Source organism: Labrus mixtus, chromosome 2 (assembly GCF_963584025.1).
Source record: "Labrus mixtus chromosome 2, fLabMix1.1, whole genome shotgun sequence".
Taxonomy (NCBI): domain Eukaryota; kingdom Metazoa; phylum Chordata; class Actinopteri; order Labriformes; family Labridae; genus Labrus; species Labrus mixtus.
The window spans coordinates 25,081,558-25,095,119 of record NC_083613.1 but is presented as its reverse complement, the minus strand read 5'-3'; the positions used below and the strand labels follow the sequence as shown (position 1 = coordinate 25,095,119).

Below are 13,562 nucleotides of genomic sequence, written 5' to 3'. Positions count from 1 at the left end.
TACAGCGTTTTTCTGTCTATGTTGTCAACAAATAAGCTCATAGAAATTTCACAGCTGCAACATATTGATTAGGTAGCAAATAGCCTAGTATCATTCAAAGAAAGATCGAAAGATTTAACCATCATTATAGTTGTCATGTTTGCGAAATAAACCTCTTTAGGAAGCAATGCAATGTATCCTACCTTAAAATATAAAAATATATAAATTCAATTTATTTAGAATGTCAAATACTTACATTGTAGCAAAAAGCAACACAGGATAGGAGCCTGTTGCTTTAAGTCTGAAATGCACCAATCACAGCGCGTCGAGGTGCTCAGCTGTCGGCCAATCGAAATCCAATAACGGCACCACATTGTCACGTGCGGTTTCACAACAACACAGGAAGAGTGTGCGCTGATATGAAGCTCTTACAACCGGTTTTAAGGTTAGGTGGATGTGTCATCTTTCCATAGTAGTCAAAAAAAATGGGATAGAAACAGCGGCTCACCGACTTTGGTGTATTTGCTTTGACACTATGATGTCGCTACCACACTCTTTCAGCTCCGTGTTGTCAAATGTCAACATTGCAGCTTTCATAGTGTTCTTCATAGTGTTCTATTTAGTTCGTTTTTATCAGAAACGACGACACATCTCAAATATCCCACCAGGTCCGAAGCCGTGGCCTCTTGTGGGTAACTTCGGCGGCTTTCTCGTCCCGTCTTTCATCCTGAGGAGGTTTGGACAAGAGTCAGCCCGCAATGACAAAAGCCCGGTGGCTGCTTTAACGGAACTGAACAAGCTTTACGGTAACATCTACAGCCTGTTTGTAGGGAGTCAGCTGCTCGTTGTGCTGAATGGCTATGATGTGATCAGGGATGCTTTCTCAAATCACCCCGAGGTGTTCTCAGACAGACCTGACATCCCTGCTATATCAATCATGACCAAACGCAAAGGTAGGCATTTTCTGTGTGCATTAAAGAACCTTTACAACTCATTTCAATGTGACTCAACATAACGGATAAAGCCAAAAGAAGATATTGTCTTCACTTAGGTGAACCGAGCAAAACGAATACAGCCCCGAGAAGCCCAGCAATGTGTTTTGTTCTGTGGTGTTTATTGATAGTAGAGGAACTTGGGCCCCTAAAAGTTGAGATACCCCTGCCCGAGGTAGAACAAAGCACAACCATATTTTTTGTTCATAACTTGAACATGTCTAGTTTATGAAACGGATGGTTGTATACAAATATTTTACTGCAAAATAACTTTTTTTGGATGTTTTATGCATCTTACCAAAAAACGAAAATAGGTCAAATTAGGGCTTCTCTAAATGGGACAGCTCTAGCCTTATCACATGTATCTCTGGGAATCAGAATCAGAATTTCACCAAATTTGGACAGGATGCTCACAGATAGTTATTAGTTTCAATTATGCAAAGTTTTTATCAATACCATTTTACGTTTTTGAATTTTTCACACTTAAACACACATGTAGTTTAGGCGGAAATTTAAAATTGAAACACAAATTCAAAAGGTATGTATATCAAAGTCTCTAATTTTTTTGAAGTATGTACACCAAACATTAAAATATGTCATTTGTGTCTTCTTTAGACTATTATCTCAACTTAAAAGTAAGTTATTTGACTTTTCACTTGACCCTATGTTGTCACCAGCCCCTAACAGGAAACTAGTGCAGCCAGGACGTCAGGGCGACCTGGTACAATGGGGCCCTGTGGATGTGTATGTGGGAGGAGGTGGCCACAAACAATAGATTAAGACTTAACAACAAGACACAACATAATTGTATTCTGTAATATAGTCTAAAGAGCTCCTGATTAAATCAAAACAACTCGTGTACCGTCAAACAAAAGGGATTCCTGCTAATCATAGCAATAAAGTGGCTTCATAAGGTTGCCCCATATCGTGTATTATTGCAGTAATGATCCAATTGCATAACGAAAAGTGCAGGAAGCGTTTATGTCTCTGCTTATATTGAAGGAGAAAAAAAAAGATGGAAAAAGAGAATACAGATAGTAATCAAGGCGGGGGAATGTGTTTCCTCTTTGAATCACTTGATTAACATCTGACATCCCAAAAACAAGACAAAACCATCCTCAGTCACATGCAGTCATGCTGCGGCTGGTTATCAACTGTGAGGATTGTTGTTCACAGTTGTATTATTGAAGGATGTACTAATATGAGACATGAATGTTTTCCAGCTTCCGAGCGATCACTGAATGTTTTACTTGGTTTACTTGAAGGGGTTGTGTCCTCCTGTTACAGAGGACTGTTTCTTATGTAATATGAGTGTGTCTGTTCACGTTATTTTCATGCCTGTATACAACGAAAGAGACCAAGGTCGACGGTCGGCATTTGTTACAAAGCTGTACCTAATGTGAGTGTAGACTGTCAGACATGCTATTGTAACCTTTAGTGGTGGCAGAAGATGGCTGTTCACAAATGAGTCTAGTTCTGCTCGAGGTTTCTGTCTATGAAAAGGAGAAGGACATTTTCCATGCAACTGTTGCCAAGTGCTTGCTGATTGCTGACTAATTGTGGGTCTCTGTAAATTATAAAACACAAGTACTGCTTAGATCTGCTACTAAAAGTGTCATGGGATAACTTTAATTGTGAATATGAATTAAGAAGATTAACTGATGGATTAAGAGAGGCTCATTTTACTAACTTCAGTAGTTAGTCCTGTCAGCTGGGATATTCATTAAAGAGCTAAAAGTAACACCCTTGATTTGACAGATTTAAAAGTGTCATGGTTACAACTGGCAGAGATAAAGTTGAGAGGTTGGATTGACAGAGTAAGTAGACTGTATGTCCAAGAACACAGGTAGCTCACCTGGTTAAGACGCGAGAGCTCTAACACCAGTCATTTCTCTTCCTCTTGCTACATGCCATCCCCTGTCTGTCTTCGTCCTTTTACCATCTGACATAAAGGTGGCATTAAATATTTTTTACCCACTTTAAGGACAGCATTGCCAGTAGCATTTGGGTGGGATCATTACAGATAGCCTGCCGTGAAGTTTTTCTTTGTAATTATGTTACATGTGGCAAACCTGAGTTGAATGCGTCCCTTTCTGTTTCAATTTAGGAATAGTCTTCGCTCCTTATGGGCCCGTGTGGAAGAAGCAGCGCAAGTTCTGTCACACCACACTCCGAAAGTTCGGCCTGGGGAAGTTGAGCTTGGAGCCTTGCATCGTGCAGGGCCTGGACACCATCAAAGCTGAGCTGCTGAGACTGAACGAGGAGTCTGATGGTGCCGGTGTGGACCCGGCCCCGCTGATCAGCCATGCTGTGTCGAATGTTATATGCTCTCTAATCCTGGGTCAGCGCTTCCACCACGAGGACCTCGAGTTTCGCAGCATGCTGGACCTGATGGATAGAGGGCTGGAAATCTGTGTGAACAGCCCCGCTGTCCTCATCAACGTCTTTCCACTGCTGTACTATTTGCCTTTTGGGGTCTTTAAAGAGCTACGGCAGGTGGAAGGAGACATGACAGCGTTCCTTAAGAGGTTTATTGCAACACACAGAGAAACATTAGATCCTAAAAACCCCAGGGATCTGACAGACATGTACCTGATCGAGATGTTGGCTCAACAGGCTGCTGGAAACCTGGATAGCAGTTTCACTGAAGATTATCTCTTTTATATAATCGGAGATCTCTTCATCGCTGGCACTGACACCACAGCTAACTCCGTGCTGTGGGTTCTACTCTACTTGGTCTTAAACCCTGAGATCCAAGGTAAACGTAGCAGCAGTCTGTTCAGTCCATGATTTTGCAGACTGCATACATGCTCTTGTCATACCTATTAGCACCTGTGTGCTTGAAAAGAAAATGACCATCACAATGACGTCTAGGAGAAGCTTTGGTATTATGATCTGTATTTTCTGAAAATAAAATATAATTTAAGATTCACAGCATCGTAGAGTTTCAGAGTTGATCATTTAGATACTGACGGGGGGGATTTATTTTGAACTGAAAGTGAGATGTGTTTTCAGGCTCATAAACCATGGGGCCAGTTTTTTTATTTTTTTTTTAGATAAGTAAAAAAAGGAATTGGAAATCTTCTGACAGAACCCACAGCTATAACACTTCCTGGTTTTTGGACATCAAAATGTCTGGAACGAAGATGCCTTTAACCACTTCTTCACTTGTTTCACAACTTCACTGACACTACCGCTTTCTTGTGCTCTGAAGATATTTTGATCTGCTTTTGATCTGCTTATTTGTGGAGGTGGAGACTTAATTGATCATGCAGAAACTACCAGCTCAAGGCTGCTTTGCTTCCTCTGTTTTGATTTCAGACAGAGTCCAGGCAGAGATCGACAAAGTGGTGGGCGCACATCGGGTCCCATCTTTGACCGATAAGGGAAGTTTACCTTTTACTGAAGCCACCATCATGGAGGTGCAGAGATTGACTGTAGTGGTTCCTCTCGGGATTCCTCACATGGCCTCAGAGACAACAGGTACACTGAAACACATGTGACCCTTCATTTTTCTCTCAGATATCCAAGTGTTAGATGATATATTTACATTTCTCATAGTTTCACAAGCATTTAAGCTTCAGTGGTGAAGGCATTTTATGATATGTTTTCCCTCCCATTCAGAGTTTAGAGGCTACAGTATTCCCAAAGGAACTGTTGTTGTGCCCAACCTGTGGTCTGTCCATAGAGATCCCACTGTGTGGGACGATCCAGACACTTTCAACCCAGAACGCTTCTTGGATGATGACGGAAATTTGCTAAGGAAGGAGTATTTTATACCATTTGGGATTGGTATGCCATTCCTCACTAATATGGGTTTATTAACAGAGCCATTGATTCTATAAAGCAAGTAATCTCTGATTAACTGATGTACTCCTGTTTCCTTCAGGACGCAGAGTGTGCATGGGTGAACAGCTGGCAAAGATGGAGATGTTCCTGACTGTCACCAGCTTACTGCAGGCCTTCAAATTCAGACTCCCAGAGGGAACGCCTCAGCCTACACTGCGTGGTCGATTCGGCCTGACGCTGGCTCCCTGCTCATACACTGTGTGTGTAATACCACGTAGCTAAACAGTGAAAGACTTAGTTTTAACAGAGATATTCTCTGACTTTGTGCTATGTAAATCTTTCCAGAAGTGCAAAGATGTTTTCAAAGGTCTCCTGGAGAGAGTATTTAGTCTGTGGACAATATGCATTATTATTATAATGCATATTGTGGCTGTACACTATATTTCAGAGACAGGTGCAGTATACATGGAGAACTGAACAACAATTTTACAATGCACTGCACCACAGCATTTATAGCTAATGCTAATTTCTAATGCCTGTCCTTGAGAAGGCCTTCAGTATAAAATACATAACATGATAAAAAAATATATGGAGAACATGCTTACTGATCTACACACCCACATAGATGTAAAGTTAATACATCTCTACACATACCTTCCATCCCCCACCCCTCCCACTAACACAATACCTACACATGACTATGTGATTGGTTGTTTTTAAGGAATTCTTTCAATTTCATTTTAAAATGTTGGCAACTCCGGTGGTTTGTTTTAAGTTCAGTATCAATTAATTTATGAATATTGAAGCAATCCTTCAGTCCAAAACATTTCAAAATATATATCAGAGATGGCTGCAATCTGAAGCAGCAGCTTATAGTGGGTATTAAATGTGTGATGCGTTTAAGAAACTCATACCAGCAGACGTTTATTTGAATAATAACTTGATAATCAAGTGATAATTAGTTTAGTCATGTACACATTTCTGTTGATAATTAATGTTTATGAGCCACTTAAAAGAATGGTCAGTATTAAATGCCAGAAGGGATTTTCATGTTGTGTTATATAAATATGTATTATAGTTTGTAACTCCCCCCACACGTATCTGATTATGACATGTCTAATATCAGGGCATTATGTGAAGACACATTTAGGCTTTTCGGCCCAAGAGTGTAAATATATATATTTCCTTACACACTCCATGGATGATTTTCTGACAGCATTTCAACAAAAATGTTATTCTAATAATAAATACCTCAACTTATCCTGTATAAATGCATGTTGTTGTTTTCTTTTTAACACTATCACTTAACCTACACACTTAATACTTTTGAGTTTTAGGTTGTTGTTATTTAACAATGTGTTTTGTTATAGCCTGGAAATCAATTTAAAAGTTATAATAAATCTTTTGTCATAATTAAAAAAGTGTTTATAGGAATAAGCCAGAGTTCATTTGAAGTCCTGCTCTAGAGTGACTGTTATGTTCACTCCTAAAAGGCTTTATTTAGTAAAATAAAGTCAGTATACCAAAGTAAATAGACAAGTAAATAGTGTTATTTTACTGCTGCAGGGGGCATACTAGTGATGTTAATAAGGTACTTTAATCTGGAGAGACAAGTAAATGAATCATATAAATATTCACTTTACATATGTGATATTGAATTACTGTCAGAGAATCTTTGGTGCTTGAATTCTACAGGTAGGAAGGGTGATCAACAATGTCTGCCCTAAAAGGCAGCAAGATCTATCCCCCGGTGGAATCCAGACATTGGTGGAGGCGTTAGCTGATGATGTCATCTGGTCGTATGGGATGAAGAAGCTGAACTGTGAAGACTGGGGTTGATGAGAAGATGGAGCAGTGCTGTTGGATAGACATAACCAGGTGATGGGAACAGCTGATGATTACAGTTTCCCTGGAGGAGTGCATGTGACTTAGTATGAGAATGAACAATAAAACCTGCATGCAGAATATATAGTCTTCCTGGCTACACTATCTCTAGAGTTACATATAATAAACAAGAACTTTGGTCTCTTCAAGCCATACATAATGTATTATCTAGAGTTCAGATCAGTTTGAGGGAAGTTACCTATTATTTTATCAAATACTTCTTTACATTCAGGGATAGACTGTCTGCAGGTTTGGACTTCTGGACCAGCATATTTACAATAATGTGTTAATAATAATCCTTTGTTTTCATTTGTCAGCATGTTACCAGAATCAAAGATCACCATCAGCCCTAAGAAGTTACTCTCTGTAGCAGAAAACCAGGGCAATTCTTTTTAATGAGACATAGGACATAAAGGCAACTAAGGGAGAGTTTGAAGGTGGTCAGTTGTGAAGTTACAGAGAGTTTATAGCAATCAAGTGATTATTTTGCCGATTTCGAGCCGCTCCAGGACTTGAACCGGCAACCCTCCGGTTCCCCAACCCAAGTCCCTATATCTCTACTGAGCTATTGCAGCCCCCAATTGTGCTTATGTAGATACAAGTTTACAAACATCAGTATCAAAACGTGGGTTCATTTTTGTTGGGTAATGACACATTTTTTATAGTTATATACTTTAGCTCAAACTAATATTCAAAGAAGCATTCAACATAAAAAAAGGGTAGCCTATCCCAAATAAAAATAAAACTGGTTCTATCTCTGACTGCTGCAATAATGTTAAGATTGAAGTGTTTTAATTGTTCATAGTGTCCTGATTTGGTCTTATTTAGTTTTGTATTTCAGAGTTTAGGTTTCCATGTTTTAATTTCTCCTGTTTATCCTAGTGTTGCTCGTTTCCCTCGTGTGTTTTTGTCATCATGTTTCATAGTTTAGTCTTCAGTGTTTCCTGTGTTATTTTGTAATTTCATATCCTTGTGTCCCTCTCTGTTCTAGTGTGTTGATGTTTAACAGTGTCTTCAGTGTTTCATATATTTGTCATTATATTTGTCATTATATTTATTTATATATATTTTATACATTTGTCTTCAGTGTTTCATGTATTTGTCATAGTCGTCCTCAGTGTTTCTTGTCCTCTGTGTGTTTCCCTCCAGTGTTGATTGCCCTCATTGTCTTCACCTGTGTCGTTAGTCTCACCTGTGTCTGATTACCCCCATGTCTATTTAGTCTCTGTGTTTCATGCCCTCTGTGTCAGTTCATTGTTTGTTGTATGTCAGTGGTCAGTGTACTAGTGTCTCCTTTTGCTTCCTCATGGCTCCTTGTTTTTTCGTGTTGGATTTTGATAGTAAGTTGTTGTTTAAAAAATAAATAGTTTTTGTTATTCTACACTTGGGTCCACACCTCCTTGTTTTCCCACAACCTTGACACACAGTTTTATATCACTGGCAATGCCCCCCCTGCATACAGAAACACTTCAATACTTAAAGTCTGCCGTTTTTTGTACTTAAACTCGAGTATTTATTCCACTGTGAACTGCTATTTGATCATATTTGTTCAAATAGGTTGTTCAGGTGAGACAGTTTTTTTTTTTTGTTTTGTTCCTAAAGCTTGTTATAAAAGTCACCTTTGAGTAGGCTATATGGTGTTTACTACCATTAATATGTAACGCCTGAGTATCACAGACTGTAACATATTATTTACAGTATGTGTGTGAAAGGTCATTGAAGAATACCACGTGACCGTCTAGTTGACCTTCTTCCACGTCTGTGTCCCCGGGGAGGATGTTGTTTCTGTCCTGTAGGCTTCAGAGGAGCAGGTCGTTCACGATGGCTTTCTTCACGCACCGAGTCTGCAGAAGCTTTTCGTCTTCGGCTGTCAGAAATGTTGTTATTAAGCATGTAACAATCATCGGAAGTGGACAGATGGGGGCAGGAATTGCACAGGTAGGCGAAGAAACTCCCTTTAGCTCCTTTTTTTTTTTTTTTTTTTACTAGCTGTTAGCTTATTTGTAGCTATTATGAGCTAACTAGCTCACATGATATGAATCAGAGCAGGCGCTACGTGCTTTAAAAGTAGCCTGTGCATGCCGTATTACCATGTTGTGTCGCCCCAATATGATCTGCTATTGAAGCTTTTTCACGAAAGACAGTATTTCAGACGGTATTCAGCAGCCAGATAACCAATCACAGCCATGGCTAACAAGGAAGTATGTGGAGCTAAAGCCTTTATTAGATTACAACCCCGGTTTTAAAAAAAAGTTGTGTGCAAAAGTTCAATATTTATTTGAAAATAATACAAAGACAAGTTATTAAATGTTGAGAGGAATCCCACAGTCATGAAAAACTAAAGGCTATTTTAAAATGCAATGCCAGCAACAACAACAAAAAACAAACAGGTGTGACAGGAGTTTCAATGTTTTGCTGTTTTTTTTTTTTTTTGACGTAACCAGCAAAGGTTAAAGGAGGATTCACCTGAGAGTCAATGCAGGGAATGTTTGAAGATCTGAATTTGGCCTCAAGGTGTCCCTGTCCCTGTCACTGTTTGTTCTTTAGTCAAGTGCTAGCCTCAGGATGAGCACTTACTGTCTGGTTCTGAGTTACTTTACATGTTTTTCTTCCCCACTTCTGTTATACATCACTGTGATTATTCTACATTAAGTTTGAATGGCTGGACAGTAGCGAGGATCTCACAGTCTTATTATTACATTGACTTTTTCTGAGAAGGATTTTATAGTTTGGCTTGAGTCAAGTTATTTTCTGTCATTGTTACTGAGACTTGTTGTTGTTAACACAGTAATGACTGTGTACAGACACCTTTAAAAAAATAACACCTTTAATCAAAAATATAATATTATTTATAGAAGACTAAAGAAATCAATGTAGAAGTTCTAATGGGTCAATGGTTGATTCAGGAAACTTTATTTTGCAGAACATATTTGGTTATAAATGATAAATATTTGTATGTTTATGTATATAAATATATATAACATGTTTATTATTTATTTATTCAGGATTAAAGAAGGAAGCTTATGCAGAATTATTAACTCAAGATTCATCGTCTTCCCACTCCTTTTCAAACATGCTATAAGAAATTGCCTGTTAATGCACAATGCTTTTGTGGGTTTGTTTGTTTTTTTGTCTTCAGTCAGATTATTATACTGTATATCTTAAAGGTTAAGGGAGAGCCGTATCTCCTTCTTTGCATCCACCTACACATCACAGGCACTGACAACTGCCCTTCTAGTAATCTTGAACTGATTTGCTTCTGAAAGGTCGCTGCACAGACTGGCCACTCGGTGACGCTGGTGGACACAAACGAAGACATCCTTAAAAAGGCTGTCAAAGGAATCGAAGGGAGCCTCAAAAGAGTGGTGAAGAAGAAGTTTGCTGAGAAACCAGAGGTGAGACAAAGCGGATCACAGAGGAATACAACACAAGATAATTTTAAAATAAATATAGAAGAGATTAAAATATATTAAATGAATTATGTTCCTGTGTTTCAGGCGGGGGACGAGTTTATGCAGAAAGTCCTGCAGAATCTGTCGACTTCCACAGATGCCGGGGCAGCAGCTCAGACGTCTGATCTCGTCTTGGAAGCCATTGTTGAAAACCTAAAAATCAAACAGGACCTGTTTGGTGTGCTTGACAAGGCCGCACCAGCGTAAGTACCGACTTGTTTCTGTGTTATCAGCTAAAAGTGTCAGTTTAGAAAGAATGTTTGCAGAAAGAGTTAACACCCAGAAGAGGCTGTCGCCGAACTCTCTGTTTTGGGTGTTATGGTGCAGAGAGTGTGTTGTTGTCAAATACAAGTTTTCTGTTTAAAAACACTCAATGAACTTACTTTTAGTAGTAGTACTGGTCTTAACACACGATATTTGGTGCTGTCTTTGACGTTACGATCTTCTGTTTTTTGTTTAGACACACCATCTTTGCCAGTAACACATCCTCCCTGCCCATATCCGACATCGCCAGCGCCACCAGCAGGCTGGACAGATTTGGTGGCCTCCACTTCTTTAACCCCGTCCCTGTGATGAAGCTTATAGAGGTAAGGTCTTGCAGCTCATTCACATCCACCTTTCCTTGATTGAGGAAAACAACTTGGAGCCGTAATATGCAAGAAATGTATGTTTTGGAGATTTGAAAGTCAAGTTCACAAGTTTGCTACCACGGAAAAACATCAGGGAAGTGCTTAAACATAGAGAGAAAGTCAGAAAATACACGTCAAGCCAACTCAGACTTCTGGAATTTTGCACTGATTTATATTCTACCCGCCTCTCATGACAGTTGTGGAAGTATTTGGGACCTTGGTGTAGTCCGCTCAGTTTATTTAGTAATGTAATGGTTTTACAGATGCAACTTTAATGAGGTGCAGACTTATTTGAGGTGACCCAGTCATTTCAAACATGTTTGATAACAATGATTTAAGATCTGGATGATCTCGTCTGTACGGGAGCACAGCAGAGAGAGACAGGAGGTCAATGAGACAGAATGAAGTTACAATCAAGCTCGTGACGCGAGCGAGCGTCAGCATTAAAATCAGCCTGATTCTATTGTTTCCTATTGAAGTGTCCTAACTGCCCACGAGTGACGCAGCGCAACGTGACACGCCATTTTTGCCTCGACGCCCCGTTTCTACTTTCCTCTCGGTCGCTCGCGTAGACGGACAAAAAACAAGGATGGGGTGTACACACCGCAAAATATCCTTTTTTTTTCGGCTCACCGCAACTCGCTTGTTGACGAGTGTTGTGATTTGAGTCAGCAGCTCGTCAATACAAAGCTCCACACATCCGTTTGTCCAACTTAAATACAAAAGCACTTGATGTCATTTGTTTGCAAGCGGGGATACTGAAACTCACAGAGCAGAGAATTCAATATTTAGCGGAAGCACCCACATGCATGCGTCATAGTTGAAAGGCAGCTGCCACCAACAGCTTCACTGCTGTCACTCCAGCGAGCGGACTCACTGCACTCGGATTGTACACAATGACGTGGATTGTAGCTAAATGTATTTAAAACGACTGGTAAAAGTCAACATTTAAAGGAAAGCAATTCACCAAAGACAGAACAACAACAGAAGGAAGATAACGTAGAAATGTAATATTTTGCCAAATCTGTTGATCAATGCTGATATATGCGGACAAGTAAGTTGAGTATAGAAAAGATAAGGACGTTTGACTGAAATTCTACAAATCAAAAGTTATGTTCCTGGGCCAATGGTTGCATTAGTGGGGCCAGTGATCCTGAAAACTATTTTACAAGCCCCGCCTGTACAGCACTGGTAACTTTAGTTTTTATCATTTGTAGGTAATTGGAACGCCATCAACGAGCCAAGAGACTTTCGATTCCCTCCTGAACTTCAGCAAAGCGCTTGGAAAAACACCCGTGTCCTGCAAGGTAGGACTTGATTCCCGACTCCTAATAAGTTTGTAGTGTCTTCAAATATATTTGAGAGCCCACTCAGCAGTATCCACATGTCTTTATTCAGGACACACCAGGATTCATTGTGAACCGCCTGCTTGTTCCGTACTTACTCGAAGCTGTCCGCTTGCATGAAAAAGGTATGTACACCCAGCTGCATCACTTAGCAATATTGACTAGCTTTGCTCTCAATAGGTATTCATCCACCTTAATTATTCCATATGTAGCCACATGTTGTCGTGGACTACATAAGGTTTGAATGTTACAGACCATCTCAAGACAGTACTACATTTTGAAGTCGTTGGGAAGGTATTACAGGGTGTTTAAAATGATTTAATATAAATTAAAAAAGGAAAAGCTTGAGTGCTTTGCCGTGAAACCCCTCAGAAAGATCAGGTGAGGCCGATGCCCCCAGGTTAGATTTTGCGTTCAGCATATGTCTGCTTATTGGACGAGTCTTGTTTGTGGATCAAATGGTTTAAATCTCAAATAAGTGCATTGAATTCTGGGTTGTACAATGCGAGTGTATAGTTTGTGTAATGGGATTATTTACCACAGTGAAGCGCCATTATGTGTTTTATGGTATTTAAGAGTAAACTGAAGAACGGAGGGAATTAAAAGGAGGTGTGCTCAGATATTTCTTTGCACTCATTCATGTTTAAGCATATAGCAAACAAATGTGTCTTCATATTATTGTCTTTTAGGTTTGATTTATTCCTGCAGCCCTTCATGGGTTATTGTTATCTTTTCTTTTCTTTTCTTCCTCAGGTCACGGGTCCAAAGAGGACATTGACATCGCCATGAAACTCGGTGCAGGTTATCCAATGGGACCTTTTGAGCTGGCTGACTACGTAGGACTAGACACCATTAAGTTCATCATTGATGGTGAGTAAAACTGTGTGATATCCTGGGATAATCATGAACCTGCTGCATGACGGAGCAATAGATCTAATTTATACTTCATGAAAAACTCTTCTTGTAATCGCAGGTTGGAGCGAGAAGGACCCCGACAACCCCCTCTTTGCCCAAAGTGAATACCTGAACCGGCTAGTGGGAGAGGGCAAATGGGGCAAAAAGACAGGAGAAGGATTCTACGGCAAAAAGTGATCTAATTTAAAAATGTATTGTGTGAATGGACGTCCGTCCCTAACCAACGAGAACTTCAACAAATGCTCTTTCCAAGAGAGACTCATTAGAAAAGTGAAAGGAAAAACAGTCAGTGCCTTTTATATTAAAGGTCGATTTTTATGTGTGTAAAGTGTTATTATGGACGTCCACTACAAGAGCTCAGTGTTTTTAACTGAACTGATCAAAGCTAATTAAATAGAGATTTTTATGTACTCTGTGTCTGTCATTGTTATGAGTGAAAGGTGTTAATGTTCTTTTTACTTTTCTACTGGTGCTGATTGATAACAGAATCATTATTTGTTGAGCATAAAGGAGCTCTTCAATATGACCTCAGATGATGGACACACTGCTTTGACACTTACAAAAAACTCCTGAAGT

General features: G+C 39.6%; 2 protein-coding genes across 3 annotated transcripts; both read left to right on the top strand.

Annotated features, from left to right (window-relative positions):
* The first annotated feature begins 441 nt into the window (after positions 1-441).
* On the top strand, positions 442-6,008 carry LOC132990148 (cytochrome P450 2U1). 2 transcript variants are annotated; one of them, XM_061058248.1, is made up of 5 exons: positions 442-932; positions 3,079-3,729; positions 4,293-4,454; positions 4,596-4,763; positions 4,861-6,008. In XM_061058248.1, the coding sequence occupies exons 1-5, from the start codon at positions 515-517 to the stop codon at positions 5,040-5,042; spliced, it is 1,581 nt and encodes a 526-aa protein (XP_060914231.1). In that variant the 5' UTR covers positions 442-514; the 3' UTR covers positions 5,043-6,008. The 2 variants fall into 2 exon arrangements, with proteins under 2 accessions (XP_060914231.1, XP_060914240.1); XM_061058257.1 differs by having other exon boundaries at positions 4,660-4,763; positions 4,861-4,999.
* Positions 6,009-8,400: 2,392 nt separating this feature from the next.
* hadh (hydroxyacyl-CoA dehydrogenase) lies at positions 8,401-13,396 on the top strand. Its single transcript, XM_061058229.1, has 8 exons — positions 8,401-8,582; positions 9,911-10,039; positions 10,142-10,299; positions 10,557-10,683; positions 11,943-12,032; positions 12,124-12,196; positions 12,825-12,941; positions 13,045-13,396. Exons 1-8 carry the CDS (start codon positions 8,421-8,423, stop codon positions 13,161-13,163), a joined length of 975 nt encoding a protein of 324 aa, XP_060914212.1. The 5' UTR covers positions 8,401-8,420; the 3' UTR covers positions 13,164-13,396.
* Positions 13,397-13,562: the final 166 nt, after the last annotated feature.